The following is an 18,404-nucleotide window of genomic DNA, read 5'->3' on the forward strand; positions in this document are numbered from 1 at the left end:
ATCTCCCCATTTGCAACTGAGATCTGAGCCACTTTTCAATCTATCTAATGTAAGGGTTCTCAAACGGGGGGGAGGGGCTTGGGACCCCTCAGGGGGTTGTGAGGTTATAACATGGGGCGGGGGTCACAAGCTGTCAGCCTCCACCCCAAACCCTGCTTTGCCTCCAGCATTTATAATGGTGTTAAATATATTAAATCATAGAATATCAGGGTTGGAAGGGACCTCAGGAGGTCATCTAGTCCAACCCCCTGCTCAAAGCAGGACCAATCCCCAACTAAATCAAAAGTGTTTTTAATTTGTAAGGGGTGTATCAGGGTGAACACCCGCTCCAGCCCGGAAGGGGTTGGAAAAGCCCTGCAGAGGGCTAGGGCTGGGCAAGGGAATAGACCTCTGGCTGATTGGGGGAAGTGGCTGCAGCTGGGGCCATGCCCTAAACTAAGCAACTGGGCCTTATAAGAAGGCCAGGGAAGCCAGAGGGAGCAGTCTCTCTCTGACTTGAGAGGGATATAGGCCTGGCTGCTGGGGAACTCATCCAGGGGACTGAGAGGGAGGCAGGGCTGTGGAAAGGCTATAGGAGCTTGGAAGCTCTAGGCTAGCAACTCCATAGGCTGTAGGGCCTTGTTCTAGGCCTCCTAGGTAGTGGGCTTGCAGAGGGCAGCCAGAAGGTGGGTAAAGGCAGCTAGTCCAAACCCCTTGTTGCTTGTGATGATTGGCTGATAGACTGTAGCCTGCTCCAGGGTGTGGGGGTTAAACAGAGACTGGCAGTACCCATGACAGGGGGTGGGGGTTCCCCTGGGGTGAGGAAACCCAGAATAAGACTGTGGGGTACTGCAGGAGGCAGAATCCTGAGATAAGGGCACTGGGGTCCTGGGAGGGACACAGGGGGCCAATAGCAAGCAGATCACTGGGCCTGCAGAGGGCACTCCTGGGTCAAAGAGCTAATTCCTGAGGATGATCAACAGGAGGTGCTGCAGAGGTGAGTCTATGCTGTGCTATAGGGTGGGTTGCACTCAGAGGCTTGCTATGTGAAAGGGGTCACCAGTACAAAAGTTTGAGAACCACTGATCTAATGTGTATCCTGTTAATGCCACATAATGCAAGTCTTTTTAAACAAAATGTCACATTGTATTAAGTCAGAGCTTCATAGATATTGAGGCCAGAAGGGACCATTGTAATCAACTAGTCAGACTTCCTGTATAACACAGGCCACAGACCTTTCTCAAAATAATTCAACATACCTTCTGGAAAATCTCTAATCTTGATTTAAAAATGGTCAGTGATGAAGAATCCACCATGAGCCTTGGAAAATTGTTCCAATGGTTAATAAGTCACCCTTAAAAAGTATCTTCTTTTCGATCTGAATTTGTTTAGCTTTAACTTCCAACCATTGACTTGTGTTATCTTCCTCTGCTAGATTGAAGAGCCCATTATTAGACATTTGTTCCCTCTGTGGATACTTTAATCAAGTCACTCCTTAACCTTCTGTATGTTAGACTCAAAGACCTCACAGTAATTTATCAATATAAGGCATGTTTTATAATCCTTTAATCATTCCCTCTAACTCAAATGCCTTGGAGAAATCCTTGTCAACACAGTGCCTTTGTAATCTGAGTAGAGGGTGGGAAACATAGGCACTGACTTCTTGAGTTCCCAGGGAGTGCTTGATCCCCCTGCTCTGCCTGAGGCCCTGCCCCTTCCCCCCAGCCTGCCTCTTCCTGCCCCCACTCTTCACCTTCCTCCCCAGTGCCTCCTGCATGCTACTGAACAGCTGATTGGGGAGGGAGGGGAGGAGCTGATTGGTGGTGCTTGCCAGTGATTGGGAGGCACTGGGGGGAATGGGGAGAAGCTGATCCACAGGGCTACCAGTGGGTGCTGAGCACCCACTTTTTCCCCCCATGGGTGCTCCAGGACTCCAGAGTAGATGCCTATGGCAGGAAGTAATCTTCCATGAAACTATGCTGACTGGCCTTAATTAGAGGCTAAAAATATAATTCTTTGTTGATACAGTCCCAAATTAACCATTCCATTATTTTTACGCAGGGTTGACATATGCCTATAGTTCCCCAGATCATCTCATTTACCTATTTAAATATTGGAACTATGCTGGCAGTCCTTTGGAATTTCCTCAGTTTTCTTATAAAATGCAATCTATAGTGTATATTTATTAATGTCTTTTATTTTACCTGTAACCTTATGTTTCTAAACCCTTATACTTGCTTTTATTTGAATTTCTATCAAGTTCTGTTAATAAAAATCAAACTGATCTTTTTGTAGACTGAGATGAAATTTGTGAACTGGGTGGGGAGCACTGCTCCTCTGAGTCAGTGGATTGGTGCACATGGTGGATCTCTAGCATATAAGTACTAAGCACTTGAGTGTAACAAACTGGGATGTGTAAATTGCTAGCCTGTATTGGGAAAGAGTTGGGGCTTGTAGAGCCTCAAGCAAAACTTGTTTTGCCAAGTAGCTGGTAGTGGGCAAGGGTTTCCGCTGGCAAGCACGGACAAAATTCCCTCCTGCTGTGAGCAGGTCATAGCAATTCACCCCAGACAGCTCGGCTAACCCTGAAAAATGTCAAGCCCACAAACTCTCTTTGTATGGATCCCTGGACCACCAGAGAATCCTCCACTGGGTCTGGTGAGATGGGGGAGCTCCCTTTCTGTGCATAAGTGGGCAGGCTGACATGCAGAAGATCCTTCCTGCAGAATGCTCTGTGTAGCAGGATTGGACTCCAAATGAATATAATTTGTCATTATTACAGCTACAGTAGATTATTTACCTGGTAAGCAAGGTTTTCCTTGAAAGTTTTGATAGTGATATCAAGGGCAAGTTTTTAACCATATTTTATATTCCAAAGATGGGCATTCTAAAAACATATCAAAAGCTTCAAACAAGTCGTTCATAGAAATAAAACATGTCTGAAGTAAAACCGCAATAAAATTAATTTCTACAACAGCACATCTCTTCCCCTCCCCTTTTAAAATGTTTGAACAAAGACATATTTTTAATTATTCAAACTATGCACTTTTTTTAAGGCAGGTTCCTTGTGATCTGTATGTGTCTTTAGAGCACTAGTATACTGGTAGTGCTATAAAACTAATGAATAATTTACATAATTATAAGTTAATAAAATCATGTAAATAGGTTAATGCAGTCCATGGGAACAAAAATTATGCTTTTTCATTATTATATATGGCATTACAGCAATGGATGCCTTACAAATGGATAATAACAAAGAGAGGAACCTTTTCAGATAAGAACTTTGACAGTTCCTGGTTTACTTTGATGGATGATGATGAGAAATGTCAACAAAAGTGACACCACACCATTTTTATTGCTGTTAGCTATAGATGAGGTCATAAATGTTTTCAATCACTGCATCCAATGAAGTGGGCTGTAGTCCATGAAAGCTTATGCTCAAATAAATTTGTTAATCTCTAAGGTGCCACAAGTACTCCTGTTCTTTTTTTCAATCACTTAGGTTCCAAAGACCTTTTTAATGTTAAGCTTACTTTAAATTTTGCAAAGACATTTAGTTTATTAGCTACCAGTTTTTGTATAGTGCCTAGAACAATTGTACTTTAGTGGCTGGAAGGGCTGGCTAAGGAATTCTACAACATTAATCAGATGAGACCTGGACTCCTTTTTCATGGCTCATAATTTGCCAAGACTATAGCCATCCTGATAGAGGAAGACTTATTGCTAAATGACTAACCTAGAGGAAGGCATACTCTTTTCTTTATCAAGAACAATGAGGCTATCTCAGAGGCTTTACAGGCTTCAGCAGCTGTTATCTCTTTCACTTGAGCAATGACAACCAAAATTGCCTCTTTATCTGAAATAACCCTTCCAATCAGAAAATGGTACAGTCTGGGGGCACTGCTAGTATATATCACTATGCTGACTTATTTCACTCATTCCGTAGACAATATAGGAATTGTGAAATCATAACAATGTAGTTTACCCTAGCAGTTATCTCACAAGGGCACTTCATATCATTAATCCACCTCAAGAAGGTATACCACTAGTATCTGCACATAGGAAATGGGTTCATTTTGCCTACAATGGATACTACTTCCAGTACAAGTCAATACACTTTGACCTGGTGTCCATTTGGGGGTATTCACAAACTGTTAACTACTGTAGATTACCTCAGACAGGAAGGAACACAAAATCAGCAACTCCAAAAGACCCCAGATAAAGCCTTAGAGGTCTGCCAGGGTTCCCTCCCCACTCTGGGGTACAGATGTGGGGACCTACATGAAAGACCCCCCTAAACTTATTTCTACCAGCTTAGGTTAAAACTTCCCCAAGGCACAAGTCCTTTCCTTGTCTTTGGATGGTATTGGTGCCACCACCAAGTGATTTAGACAAAAAAAATCCAGGGAACAAGGCCATTTGGAGTCCCTGTTTCCCAAAAATAAGCCCCCAAGTCCCTTCACTCCCTTTCCTGCGGAGGCTTGAGAATAATATATTAACCAATTGGTTATAAAGTGAGCACAGACCAAACCCCTGGGTTTTTAGGACACTGAAAATCAATCAGGTTCTTAGAAGAATGTTATTAAAAATAAATAGAAGAATCACACCTGCAAAATCAGGATGGAAGGTAACTTTTTACAGGATAAATAAAAAGACTTAAAAAACAGGATTCCCCTCTAGGCTTAGTTTCAAAGTTACAAAAAACAGCAATAGAACTCCCTCTTAGCATAGGGAAAATTCACAAGCCAAAACAAAAGAGACTCTAATGCATTTCCTTGCCTTTACTTACAATTTCTGTAATTTTAGATGTATTCTTTGGGGTATCTTTTCAAGAGATGGTTTACATGCTTGGTGTCTCTCTCTTTATCCAGAAAGGGAACAAACAGAGCATAAACAACCCACCCACCCCAGATTTGAAAGTATCTTCTTTTGGTCAGGTGTCAACTAGGTTATTTGAGCTTCTTAACCCCTAACAGTTAAAGGGATTCTGTACCTCTGGCCAGAAAGGATTTTATGTTACTGCATACATAAAGGTTGTTACCCTTCCCTTTATATTTATGACCATGTCTATGATGGAAATTATGGTATCCTCCATAGAAACCATTCTGTGGACAAGATTTCACAGGGCCCTTTCTGAAACTTTCCCCTAACTTTGACCTATCCATGCCAGCAATTTTCACTATCACTGATCTGTACAGTATCAAAGGGGTAGCCATGTTAGTCTGGATCTGTAAAAAGCGACAGAGTCCTGTGGCACCTTATAGACTAACAGAAGTATTGGAGTATAAGCTTTCGTGGGTGAATACCCAGTTCGTCAGATGTATGTACAGTGATTTAAAAATGGTTTAATAACTTAAATGGTCATATAAATTACTCTCATAGGCAGCTTGGTTCACAGTACTGCAAGATGCTACATGTATGTATGTATCTAAAGTTATAAAAAGTAGTAGTATTTGAGAAATAAAGCAGAGTTAAGGTTGTATGTACAAAATGCTGAATGCTTATTTGTTTAATTTTGAACTTCTCTTAATATATTAAAGTTAATTTCCTAGGTTGTTTTGTAAGAAGAGAGAGAAAAAGGAAATTCCATTATATGGAATTTCTTGGCTAGACACTATGAGATTGTCTAATTCTACATACCCCACAAGGTCCATAGGAGGAGAGACCACCTCTCCTGAGTACGTTAACAAGTCTGCAAGACATCTCTTTTTTCAACACCACTGGTTCAGCGCTTCTGAAAATTGGGCCACTTTTGTTTAAGAGACTAATTTTAAGCAACCAAGTTAGAACATTTTGGCCTTTAACTCTTAAATTTAGGGCCAAAACTTTCCAACTTGGAAGTCAATAGGAGCTATGGGCTATTTTGGTCTAAATCATTTTATTATAAATAGCAATGTAAAAATTTCTGTTCTATTAGATAGAAGAGCATTCTGATACAGATAAAGCTTAAAGTCGCATTCACTGACCTGAACAGCAGTTTCACAGGTAACAGTATATTCCATTTCTTGCTTAGTTAGGCAATTCAATTCTCCTATTATTGCTCCACTGACCAGGTAGTCAGTATATGGCACCCATTTAGGATTTCTCAGTTCATATACATCATTAGCAACTCCATAGCTGGGACTGGAACCACAAAGCTGTTACATAATTAAAAAGAAAAAGGAAAAATACATAGCTCAAAACAAAAAAAGTAATACAATTTAAACAAAATGAAGATATCAACCAGAAATTAAATATTAATTATAGCCTTTCACCAATGGTGAAATCCAAACATAAGTGAATATGACTGGCCCCTACATTGGTCCATAAATCTGTGGGGGAAGGTTTTTGTTTTGTCTCTCTTTGTTGTTCTCTCCAGGTCAGCAAGGAACCAGGGCAGAGAAAATACATCTCCCAAAGCCATACCTGAACTAAGCATCTAGGATTACAAATTGTAAGTAATAGGAAGGAAATGTGTTAATCTTTTATTTTAGCTTGTGAATTTTCCTTCTGCTAAGAGGGAGGCTTATTCCTGTTTTTTTTTTTGTAACTTTAAAGTTTTGCCTAGAGGGGGATCCTCTGTTATAAATCTTATTACCCTGTAAAATTACCTTCCATCCTGATTTTACAGAGGTCCTTCTTTTACTTTTTTCTTTAGAATAAAGTTCTGTTTTTAAGAATCTGATTGGGTTTTTAGTGTCCTAAAAAACCCAAGGGTCTGGTCTGTGCTCACCTTGGTTACCTATTTGGCTGGTATATTATTCTCAAGCCTCCCCAGGAAAGGGGGTGAAGGGGCTTGGGAGGATATTTTGGGGAAACAAGAACTCCAAGTGGTCCTTTTCCTGAATCTTTGTCTAACTCACTTGGCGGTGGCAGCATACTGTCCAAGGACAAGGAAGAATTTGTGCCTTGGGGAAGTTTTTAACACAAGCTTGTGAAATATAAGCTTGGGGGTCTTTCATTCAGGTCCCCACATCTGTATCCCAGAGTTCAGAGTGGGGAGGGAACACTGACAGGAGCACTCAGCTCCACTCCCCCAAGGCTCCAATTGCTCAGAAAACGAAGGTATAAAAATGGGTGGAGCACACCAACCTCCTAAGTTCCTTCCACTGCCTCCATAAAATCAGTTAAGTTACTAGGCTTCCAAGGAAGAAGAGAAAGTAAGCGGGGGAGTGTGACTGTGCAAAGTCCACCTCAAAGAACTCCAGTTACTGGTAAATCTCCATTCCTTCAAGTTGCCTCTGCACATTCCCACGCATAGAAGTTTAGCAAGAAGTACTCTCTCCTAGAAAGATGAGATGAGGAACAGTTAAATAGTAAAAGCAGCAAAAAGTCCCGTGGCACCTTATAGACTAACAGACGTATTGGAGCATGAGTTTTCATGGGTGAATACCCACTTCGTCGGATGCATGTAGTTACACAGTGATTCCAGTACTGCTTTGCCAACCTCCACATCAGACTTTGAGGCCAGGTCAAGGGCATAACGTTTTGTGAATGTATATGGAGAACTCAGAGTGGCTATATATTTCTATAACAGAATGTGTCCAAGACAACCCATAAATGTTGTCTTGGTCCAAGACCCTCTGATAAGAAAACCAACATGTCTTTGCTAGATTCTTCCATGAAGAGTCTGATCCATTTTAAAAGTTGCTGTGCATGGTAACCTAGCATTTGTATGTTACAAACAAGTTAGAATCTTTCCTGTGTTCTTTTGACCTTTTTAGAGATAACAGAAGGCAAAAGCTCTTCTCCTCTTGTGTGTGCAGTCTAGCCTAACCTAGATAAGAGAGAACTCGAAGCAAGAATACCAACAGATTAACTGATTGGTTCGCATGGAAGTCAGTTATTGCTTTAGGCAAAAACTTAGATTGAGGGCATAAAAACAACTTTATCTTTGTGAAAGACTGTGAAGGAAGGTCATGGCCCGTAGCTCTCACATACTACCCAATCCGGCGGGTAGTGATCAATCTATCGGGGATCAATGTATTGCGTCTCGTCTAGACTCCCAGTTGACTCCGGAACTCCACCAGGGCAAGAGGCGGAAGCAGAGTCGATGGGAGAGTGGCGGCCGTCGATCCCGCACCACAAGGACACGAAGTAAGTCAACCTAAGTTGATCTAAGATACGTTGACTTCAGCTACGCTATTCTTGTAGCTGAAGTTGTGTATCTTAAATCGATTTTTTTCTCCCACCCCCTAGTGTAGACCAGGCCTTAGCTGACATTATGGCTATAATAAAAACTGTTTTGATGGATAGAGAACATACAGAATATTTCCCAATGGGCTTGAAAAGAGTCCCTATTAATTAGGCGAGTACCAGAGTACGATCTCAAATAGGAATCTGTTCTCTGATGGAAGGTCAAGTATTGATGTGATCCTTTAAAATTCTTTTAACCACAGAGTGGCTAAATAGTCTTTTGGTCTACTGGAACATGATGGGCAGAAATTGCTGCCAGATGTACTCCAACTGAAGAGAGAGAGAACCCTTGGGATTTTAGATATATTATATACTCAATTGTAGACAGAGTAATGTTGTCATCTGCTCATGAGGAGAACCTTCTCCTTTTACGTGTATAACAGAAATATGTGGACTGTCTCCTGGAGTTCAGGAGTATTTTTGCACACCTTTTGAACAATCCAACTCTATTGAAGACAAGGTCTGAAGGGCCAGGCTGTGAGATGGAACAAATGTGAGTCTGGGTGCTGGATGAGACTTTTTTTTGTGTGAGGAGTTCTAAGTGATCAGGACAGTCACATAAGTTCCCTGTGACATTTGAAGTAGATCTGAAGATCATTGTTTCTAGGTTCATCTATAGGCTATTAATATTACTTATGGCTTGGGCCTGTTGAATCTTCTTTAGAACTCTGGAATTTAGATGAACTGGTGGGGGGAAGTATCAAGTCTCTTTTTTTTTTTAACCTATTCAAGAAGAAATGTGTTTGATATAGATGTACTGTCCATCCCTGCTCTTAAGAAATACCTTTAGCATTTGGTGATGTGCTTCATGGCAAACAGGTCTAGCTTTGGATGACCTTATGGGAAGAAAATCCCATCTACTAATGAATTTCAGAGACTACTCATGTTGGTCGTACTGATTTCTGCTCAGTGGGTCTTTTTTCTCTAGGTGAATAGCTATGGGATAGATTTTGTGAGGTTTGCACCTCTTGAAATGTTTCATGGTTTTCTTGTAGAATTGGCTTGAGTGGATATCCTCTGTTTGTTCAAATAAAACATTGCTGTCAGCACCTGCTCTACTCAATATTTTAGAAGAAGAAAAACCTCAATGGCCCATCTCACTACTCTCAGTTCCAAATAATTTACATGAAGCTTCTGTTCCCAGAAGTTTCAATGGCTATAAATCCTGAGCCCCTGACATCGTGCTCCCCAGCCAAGGCTGGAAGTGTCTGAGGTTACCATAGCAGATAGAGCTGGATGGTTTGAATGACATTTTCTTCTTGTTGCCCACCAGTAAAAGGAATGAGTACCATTTTAGGCAGTAGAATCTCATGTATATGCTGTCCACATTGGGTTTGTAATGGCTTGCCAACCAATGCTGTAATGGTCTCATTCTTAACATTGTAAATCAGGGTTACATAGGTTGTTGATGGGGGTGTGTCCCATCAGACTGAGGAAGAATAGAACTTGCTGAGACAAGTATTCTCTTCTACTAGGAAAACCTTTCCTTAATTCCTTGATTTCAGAACTACCTAAATAAGTTTTATATTTTGGGGGAGGTGGAGTGAAACTTCTCAGTTGCTCAGTCCCCAGCTTTGGAATAGCCTACATGTTACTTTCTTGGCCTCTGAGAGAGTTGCCTTTAACAATGCTCTTTTCAGGTGATTGTCTAAGTACAGGTAGACATGGATGCTCTGCTTCTTCAGAGAGGCATTTTGCATACTCAAGATGCCATGGAAAAGCCTAATGGGAGAACTTTGTATTGGGAGTGATCTTGTCCAATCATTAACTGCAAATGAACATGTGATGCCAATAAGTATCCCTTAGCTCAAGTGCCCCAAACCAGTCATGAAAGGAAAGGTAAGGCACAACAGATGGTAGTGTGGTGCTCATGCAGAATTTGAATTTTCTGCTGAATGAGATGAACTTCCTGAGATTCAGAACTGGACAAAACCCTCTATTTTGGGGGTGGGTGAGAAATGAGCAAATATCTAGAAACATTTTCCCTAAAATTCCACAGCAGCTTTTTCCTTTTCCCTCCCAGCTGGAGGAGTGATTGAACTTCAACTCTTAACAGATTCTCATGAGAAAAGTCCCTGAAAAGGGAAGGAGGCAGGTGAGTTGAGTAGAGAGTGTGAAGAAAATTAAATGGTACATAGTCTAGAGAAATTATCTCTAAGAACCACAGATAGATGGATCAGAATAACATCTGATCTCCAATATTTGCTAAGTCATCTCCAATCTTAAGGGAAGGGTATACAGTAGGCACAACTGGATGTGGACTCCTGAACATCCCAACAAATCTGTGGCTTCAAGTGGTTGGTGTGTGGACTACGGCCTAAAAGCCTTTCTCTTCTGTTGGTTTGTGGCTGTTATTGAAATTGCCTATTCTGTGAAGGGTAAGTGGGCAGGCGCAACAGGTTTGTAAAAATTTTGGTGGTGCCCAGAACACCCAGAGCTCTTCCCCCTGCACCTGCCTAAGGCTCTAGGAGGGAGTTTGGGTGGGGGAGAGGAGGTCTGGGGTGCAGGACCTGCGCTAGGGCAGGGGATTGGAGTGCAGGAGGGGTGCAGTCTCTGGGAGAGAGTTTGGGTGCAGTAGGGGTGAGAGGTTGGTCTCTAGGAGGGAGTCTGAGTGGGGGAGAGAGTCTGGGGTGCAGACTCTGGGATGGAGTTTGGGTTCTGGGTGCAGGCTCCAGGCTGGGAGTGCAGGATGGGGAGGGTGCAGGCTCTGGGCTGGGGAAGGAGGAGGGGGTGCAGGCTTGTGGAGGAAGTTTAGGGGTGGGAGGGTGTGTGTGAGAAGGGGTGCAGGCTCTGGGAGGAAGTTTGGGGGCAGGAGGGAGTATGTGGGAAAGGAGTGGGGGGTGCGGGCTCTGGGATAGGGTGTGTGGGGAGGTGTGGTGCTTATCTGGGGCTCCTAGGCAGGATGGGCTGGGGGCCCCCGCATGCTGCTACCCCCAGGCACTGTCCCCACAGCTTCCTATTGGCCCCAGGGGCACTTGGGGAGAAAGCAGTATGTGTAGACACAGACCTGACTCACCCTGCTCAGGGGCCACAGGGAGGGGCCGGCAGCCATGTGGAGCGAGCAGGCAGAAGCTGCTCAGCTCCGCTGCACAGCCAGTGGTGGGCAGGGGCCCCAGGGCCATCTAAGTCACCTGCTGGACGCATGAGGGGGAGCGCCTGGGGGTGGAAGGCGGGGCCAGGGGAGAGACCCAGCCTCAAACAGTGCTGGAACTGGACCCCGGGCCAGGAATATTCCTGGTGCCCAGGCACCATGGGCCAATAGAACTTGCCGCCTGTGTAAGTGGGTTGAGTATTGTTGTGTGTCAAACCTGAAGGATGAAACACTGTAGCTCCTTCGGGGAAACTGTGACATCTACAAAGACCTGGCTGTTGATCTAATGTCCTTGAGTTTCTCCTTAAACAGATTTTCTGGGTTAGGAACCTATCCTTGCAACAAACCCCGTTGCCAACTCTGCCCACAAATCTATTCAAGGGACATCATCATAGAACCTAATCACATCAGCCACACCATCAGAGGTTCGTTCACTTGCACATCTACCAATATGATATATGCCATCATGTGCCAGCAATGCCCCTCAGCCAATTACAGAACTAAAAGTCGCAATTCTCCAACAAAAAAACTCCAAAAACAGACTCCAATGAGAAACTGCAGAATTGGAATTAATTTGCAAACTGGACACCATTAAATTAGGCTTGACTAAAGACTGGGAGTGGATGGGTCATTACACAAAGTGAAAACTATTTCCCCATGCTAATTTCCCCCCTACTGTTACTGACACCTTCTTGTCAACTGTTGGAAATGGGCCCTCCTGATTATCACTACAAAAGTTTTTTTTCCTCCTGCTCATAATAGCCCACCTTAGTCTCATTATAGTTGGTATGACAACACCCATTTTTCATGTTCTCTATGTACATATATCTTCCTACTGTATTTTTCCACTGCATGCATCCGATGAAGTGGGTTTTAGCCCACAAAAGCTTATGCCCAAATAGATTTGTTAGTCTCTAAGGTGCCACAAGTACTCCTCATTCTTTAGACAAGTTATGTGTTTTCATCATAAACACACTAGGGAAATCAAATCTAGATGGAGCTACTATAAGGTGGGTGTGTAACTCATGGGAAAACCGTTCCCAGAGAGTAATCATCAGTGGTTCACAGTCATGCTGGAAGGGCATATCGAGTGGGGCCCCGCAGGGGTCAGTTCTGGGTCCAGTTCTATTCAATATCTTCATCAATGATTTAGATAATAGCATAGAGAGTATACTCATAAAGTTTGCGGACGATACCAAGCTGGGAGGGGTTGCAAGTGCTTTCGAGGATAGGATTAAAATTCAAAATGATCTGGATAAACTGGAGAAATGGTCTGAAGTAAATAAGATGAAATTCAATAAGGACAACTGCAAAGTACTCCATTTAGGAAGGAACAATCACTTGCACACATACAAAATGGGAAATGACTGCCTAGGAAGGAGTACTGTGGCAAGGGATCTGGGGGGGTCATACTGGACCACAAGCTAAATATGAGTCAACAGTGTAACATTGTTGCAAAAAAAAGTGAACATAATTCTGGGATGTAATAGCAGAAGTGTTGTAAGCAAGACATGAGAAGTAATCCCTCTGCTCTACTCTGTGCTGATTAGGCCTCAGCTGGAGTATTGTGTCCAGTTCTGGGCACCACATTTCAGGAAAGACGTGGACAAATTGAAGCAAGTCCAGAGAAGAGCAACAAAAATGATTAAAGGTTTAGAGAACATGACCTATGAGGAAAGATTGAAAAAAATGGGTTTGTTTAGTCTGGAAAAGAGAAATCTGAGAGGGGACATAACAGTTTTCAAGTACATAAAAGGATGTTACAAGGAGGAGGGAGAAAAATTGTTCTCCTTAACCTCTGATAGGACAAGAAGCAATGGGCTAAAACTGCAGCAAGGGAGGTTTAGGTTGGACATTAGGAAAAACTTCCTGTCAGGGTGGTTAAGCACTGGAATAAATTGCCTAGGGGGCTTGTGGAATCTCCATCATTAGAGATTTTTAAGAGCAGGTTAGACAAACACCTGTCAGGGATGGTCTAGATAATACTTAGTCCTGCCACAAGTGCAGGGGACTGAACTAGATGACCTCTCGAGGTTCCTTCCAGGCCTACGATTCTATGTGGTTTCATTCCTATATGGATAGCTATTCATAACTTGTGCATTCTCTGTTTTGACTCCATATTTTTGGGTCCTGATCAGATCTGCTAATGCAGACCTCTGCACCCCTATGTAGGCTGTTTTCAGTTCATGGGGCTCCATGTGCGTGTCGGGGTCTTCCTGTGCAGACCGGATTGAAGTAGAAGGGTCTAATACTTTGCATTCTCTCTCGCTAGAGGTTTGAGTTATGGAAACATTGTCTCAATTTTAAAAAATTTAACATTTTTCACTAGTTACGTTCTTCTTTATTCTTTTAAATGTGCTGTTATATTTTATATACAGATTTTTTTATTCTCGTGAAAAATCATTTTATAAAATCTATCAGATTAAAAGTTAATTGTTACCTATTTTTGTATATTATTTTTCTGACATTTGCTTCTACTCTAAAATAAATATTGTATCACTTACAGAAAAAAAAGTTTACTAACACTGGGAATCATGTAAAACCTTGGAACATATATCCCCCGATAAGTATTTCTTTCTGGATATCAAAAAGAAATACCGATTAAATTCCTACAAAACTGAACTTTTTGGCCCATCTTTTTTACCATGAAATACCTGCTGTTGATTGATTTCCATCAGTGGAACGTTCTGTTGTAAGCAAACTACATCCTGTAGAATAGGGAACTGGCATAAAGAGATTTTGATTAATGCAATATAGTGGAAACTCAAATTTATTAATTAAATATAAATACATATGCTTAAGAATAAAGTAGGTGGTATGCTATTCTCCAACATCTAGCACTTCACATGTTTGAAAAAGACCAACTTTTATGTACAGTAGATGATTAGAAGAATCTTTTATAGAAAAATATAAGAACACCAATGCAGACAGCAGACAAATGATTTTAAACAGATGTGAAATTCCCTCTATGTAGAAAATTATAGGCACTGGTGATGATATTAGATGCATATGACTAATCACAGTTAATGCTTGCTGTTGTCAATTAGCGTTATTAGCACAAGCAATTTGAGCACAGGATGACATTACTTTAATTACCGTAAGCAGCTTGTTCATTTATTGAGTAGGATGCATTTGGAAAAAGGTTACTCTATCTGCAAATTAATCATAACCCTCTTTATTATTAGAATTCAGAAAAACTGAGGGGGGAAAAAAGACTTCAGCAAGCTAAAAGAAAATTTAGGTGATGAAAGTCTGACAGCAATTTTAGTATTATTTTACTACTATTTTATTTTCTCTACTAAAGTGAACAAAAGCTATTGTGTGCTTTTTATCTGAAAGCTGTATAGAGTGGGAGACAAAATTACCAGCATTAGAGTTAAAGCCAAGACATTATGACCATTAGGGGGTAGCAATGCAAAAAAAATCCTGTGAAGATGTACAGCAAAAATGAGACTAAGGGTCTCTAGAGCAAAAATATAAAAGCAGTTAGAACTTATCTGATGCTCTCTCATGAAGTACAGATCTGTTTGTTTATGTCCTAGGTATTCATTTTTAACATAAATTTGCACATGAGAAGGGGGAGGACATTTCTGAACACAGCCACATGACTTTCAAAGACTATTCGTAAATTAATTTCCAAAGTGCAAAAAGTCATTGTTCAATTGTAATTACTCAAAAATATGACAGCACATGAAAAAGAGCTGATGTTTTGAGGCAGCTTGATGATCACCATCACATTGACGCAATCAAATTGCTACATGAGTGTTAAAATTAATTTTTAAATTTCAGAAATCCTTTAAACATTTTTTTTAAAAAGAGTGGGTCTTAATTTGACTGTGTTTGCCACCAACTGTTTGTTTTACATGAGGAATTTTAGAAATACTAAAATGAAGGGAAAAACACCCTGAACCTAGCTTTTCCCCACCCCTGGTTAAACCTGGTGGTAATTTAAGAATAATGATAGAGGCCCCATTCTACCCTATTCAGGTTATTCCCAGATTGCACAATCATAACTCTGCAGAATTTTCTTGTAAGCCTTCTGTTGCCAGGAACATCCACCGACTAAAATTGTGGCTCTTGAGGATCTACAGAGGTGAAATTGAAAGGCATGATCGCTTGGTTTGTGTAGACTAAAATTTGTTTTCTGTGTTTATTTTCATGATGAATATGTTACTGTTTTGACTGACAACAGTATCCTGGCACTACATTAGTCAATGTCAAACTAATGCCAGTCCTTTGAATAGGTCTCTCTATAATGTCAGTTTTTCCTGATGCTGATGTAACCCACACACCTCCTGGGTGTGGTGTTCTGTCCCATCTAGCGGCATTGAGACCATTTAGAGAGAGAGAGAAAATGAGTCTGCTCTACAGCCTTAGCTAACAGCCAGGTGGCTTTTAGCTCATGCTGTAGAGCAGGGGTCGGCAACCTTTCGGAAGTGGTGTGCCGAGTCTTCAGTTACTCGCTCTAATTTAAGGTTTCGTGTGCCAGTAATATATTTTAATATTTTTAGAAGGTCTCTTTCTATAAGTCTATAATATATAACTAAACTATTGTTGTATGTAAAGTAAATAAGGTTTTTAAAATGTTTAAGAAGCTTCATTTAAAATTAAATTAAAATGCAGAGTCCCCCGGACTGGTGGCCAGGACCCAGGCAGTGTGAGTGCCACCTTCAGCATGCGTGCCATAGGTTGCCTACCCCTGCTGTAGAGGCTCATGTACTAAGATCCTGCCCACCAACGAGCGGGTTCTGTCAGCATTACATTCAGTCACCCATTATGCTTACATGGATGATCACAGCTACTTGGTTTCCTCACTCACACAGCACGATCATATTACCTTAATTCTGAATCTTCCCTCTATTTAATTAATGCTATTTTCCTTGATAACTTCTAAAGTAAAATTTGAGTATGCATATAGTTTTGAGAGCACTTTGAAATATCAACTCTTAAACCAGAAGTTTTGTTCTCATGACAAAACTTCCAGAAGGAGCCCCTGCAGAAGCAGGAAGAGAGAACTAATGCGCCCAAGATACATTCTCAGAAAGCTATCAAGGGCAAGACTTAAATTCACAGTACATAGATGTTTGTATATTAATCACAAACTTAGTGGCACTGAAGATGACATTTTAAAATAATATGAAATTTTCTATTAGTAAGTTTCAAATGGGTTAGATGAGAGATTAATAGTACTCCAGCTGCTACTCCTGCGAAGGGGAATAAGTCCCATAGCTATCTGCTTTATTGTTCCTCTGCTTTTCGTGTAGTGCATATCTGCTGGGAAAAGAGTTGTTATTTTGAAAGAGAAGCTTGATTATTTTTAGAGTCATTTGGTTCTTCACAAAGGTATAAATAGTACTTTTGAGGTTATTAGCTGCTTTTGCAGGCTGCAGTTTAAATAACCATTTTAGTTTGAAGATTATATCTTACTAGAACTTCATATACGTATTTTATTAGTTTAATAATTGCTGAAGATATGCATACGGTTGCTGGCAGTTAGTGTACACTTTTTATGAGCTGAAATTTGGGTAAAACTGGAAGAAAAGAAGAAGTTACTCATCTTGTGCAGCAACGATGGTTCTTCAAGATGCGTGTCCCTAGGGGTGCTCCACTATAGGTTGTCTGTGTCCCTGCACTGCTGATCGGAGTTTGGGCCCATACATGCACTGTCTCTCCTCATTCTGCACCAGGAGGCTAGCCAGCACGCACAGACTAACCGTCCTCAGATCCTTCTCTACCACAGAGTCATAATGAGAACTCCAAAGTAGAGGGGAGGAGGGTGGATTGTGGAGCACCCATGGGAGGACACATCTTGAAGAACCATCATTACTACACAAGGTGAGTAACTACTTCTTCTTTGAGTAGTGTTCCTATGGGTGCTCCACTGTAGATGACTCCCAAGCAGTATCCCTTTTGGAGGGCTTGGATTTCAGAGTTGGGTCACTTAAGATGACAGTACTGTGGAGCCAAAGATGACATCGGAGGCAGAGTCTCTGGTGATCATAGTGCTCTGCGAAAGTGTGGACTGATGCCCATGTCGTCACTCTACGGATCTCTGAGATATGGCCATCCTTGAAGAAGGCAACAGATGAGGAGAGCGATCTTGTGGAATTTGTATGGATTAAGTCTGGAGGCGCCACGCTGCAAATTTGATAGCATTGCAGGGTATAGCCCCGAGATATTATCTCTAGCACCCAGCAGTCCAAGGTGACCCGTGACCAGGTTGAACAGTATGGATGGAGATGGTTGAGGAAAGAACCGGGTGGATCCAGGGAGAAGACTGGGGTGTGATTCTTGAGTGCATCCTCAAAATGAGCGCTTCTGGATCCTGGATGCTTTGCCAAACTGGACTGCATGGATGAGTGGGAGGAAGAAGGGAGCAATGACTAAAGCTCATGTCTCTATCTCTTCTCCTTGCAGACCCCTGTCAGCCAGAACTGCTTCTTTGCAGACTGCGGGTGACTCGCCAGCTCAAGGAGGCTAGCCCCAGACCAAGGTGCTGCCCCTCCTACCCAAGGCCCTGCCAGAGCCCCCTCTCCCTGCAACCACCAGCCTCCCCCGCAGCATGCCGGGAGGGCAGGCGGTGCAGGCCCCCAGCCCCAGAGTGCTGAACAGGTGGGCAGCATGCGGCTCCCAGTTCCCCCAAGCACAGGGCGGACACTCCAGCACCAGCAGCCCCTTCCTGAGCACCAGGCAGCACAGCCTCCAGCGCTGAGCAGCCCCAGCCACCCCAAGTCCCCCCTATCCCTAGCCCTCTTTCCTGAAAATGAGGAAACAGTTTGCCTGGGCTGGGGACAAAGGGGAAGGGCAAGCAGTAGGGGGCCTTCAGGGCAGAGCACGGGTGGGGTCATGCCAGGCTGTTTGGGGAGGTATAGCTTCCCCCAGCCTATGACACACGCCACCTATGGGCATCGGCAGTGATGCTTTGGCCTCCATTGAGTCCAGGTGCGCTCCTATGAAGTCCGATTGTTGTACTGGAGTTAGAGTAGATTTCTTTGTGTTGATTTGTAGTCTTAGGGAGTGAAAAAGAGAGATGGTTTGTTGAGTAATGCGTAATGTTTCTGTCAGGGTAGGGTTTTTTAGCAGGCAATTGTTTAAGTATGAGACTATCAATTCCCTGTCTGTGCAAATGAGCCGCTACTACCGCTGGGTTTTGGTAAAG

The 18,404-nt window shown here is 42.3% G+C and overlaps 1 protein-coding gene and 1 long non-coding RNA gene across 2 annotated transcripts in view; one reads left to right on the forward strand and one right to left on the reverse strand.

The window, feature by feature from the left end:
- Window positions 1–632: 632 nt before the first annotated feature.
- The window catches only part of LOC120403974 (sodium/hydrogen exchanger 11-like), a 126,723-nt gene continuing 108,951 nt past the window's right edge, over window positions 633–18,404 (reverse strand). The window contains exons 5-7 of the mRNA XM_039535995.1: window positions 13,900–13,968; window positions 5,917–6,116; window positions 633–792 (exon numbers count right to left, since the gene is read on the reverse strand). Of these exons, the coding sequence (XP_039391929.1) occupies window positions 633–792; window positions 5,917–6,116; window positions 13,900–13,968 (429 nt within the window). The remainder of the gene's footprint in view (window positions 793–5,916; window positions 6,117–13,899; window positions 13,969–18,404) is intronic.
- On the forward strand, window positions 7,996–9,203 carry LOC120403109. The gene is made up of 2 exons (XR_005597476.1): window positions 7,996–8,055; window positions 8,358–9,203. It is a non-coding gene; the product is annotated as an uncharacterized LOC120403109 (long non-coding RNA).

The sequence above is a fragment of the Mauremys reevesii genome, linkage group 4, assembly GCF_016161935.1.
Source record: "Mauremys reevesii isolate NIE-2019 linkage group 4, ASM1616193v1, whole genome shotgun sequence".
Taxonomy (NCBI): domain Eukaryota; kingdom Metazoa; phylum Chordata; order Testudines; family Geoemydidae; genus Mauremys; species Mauremys reevesii.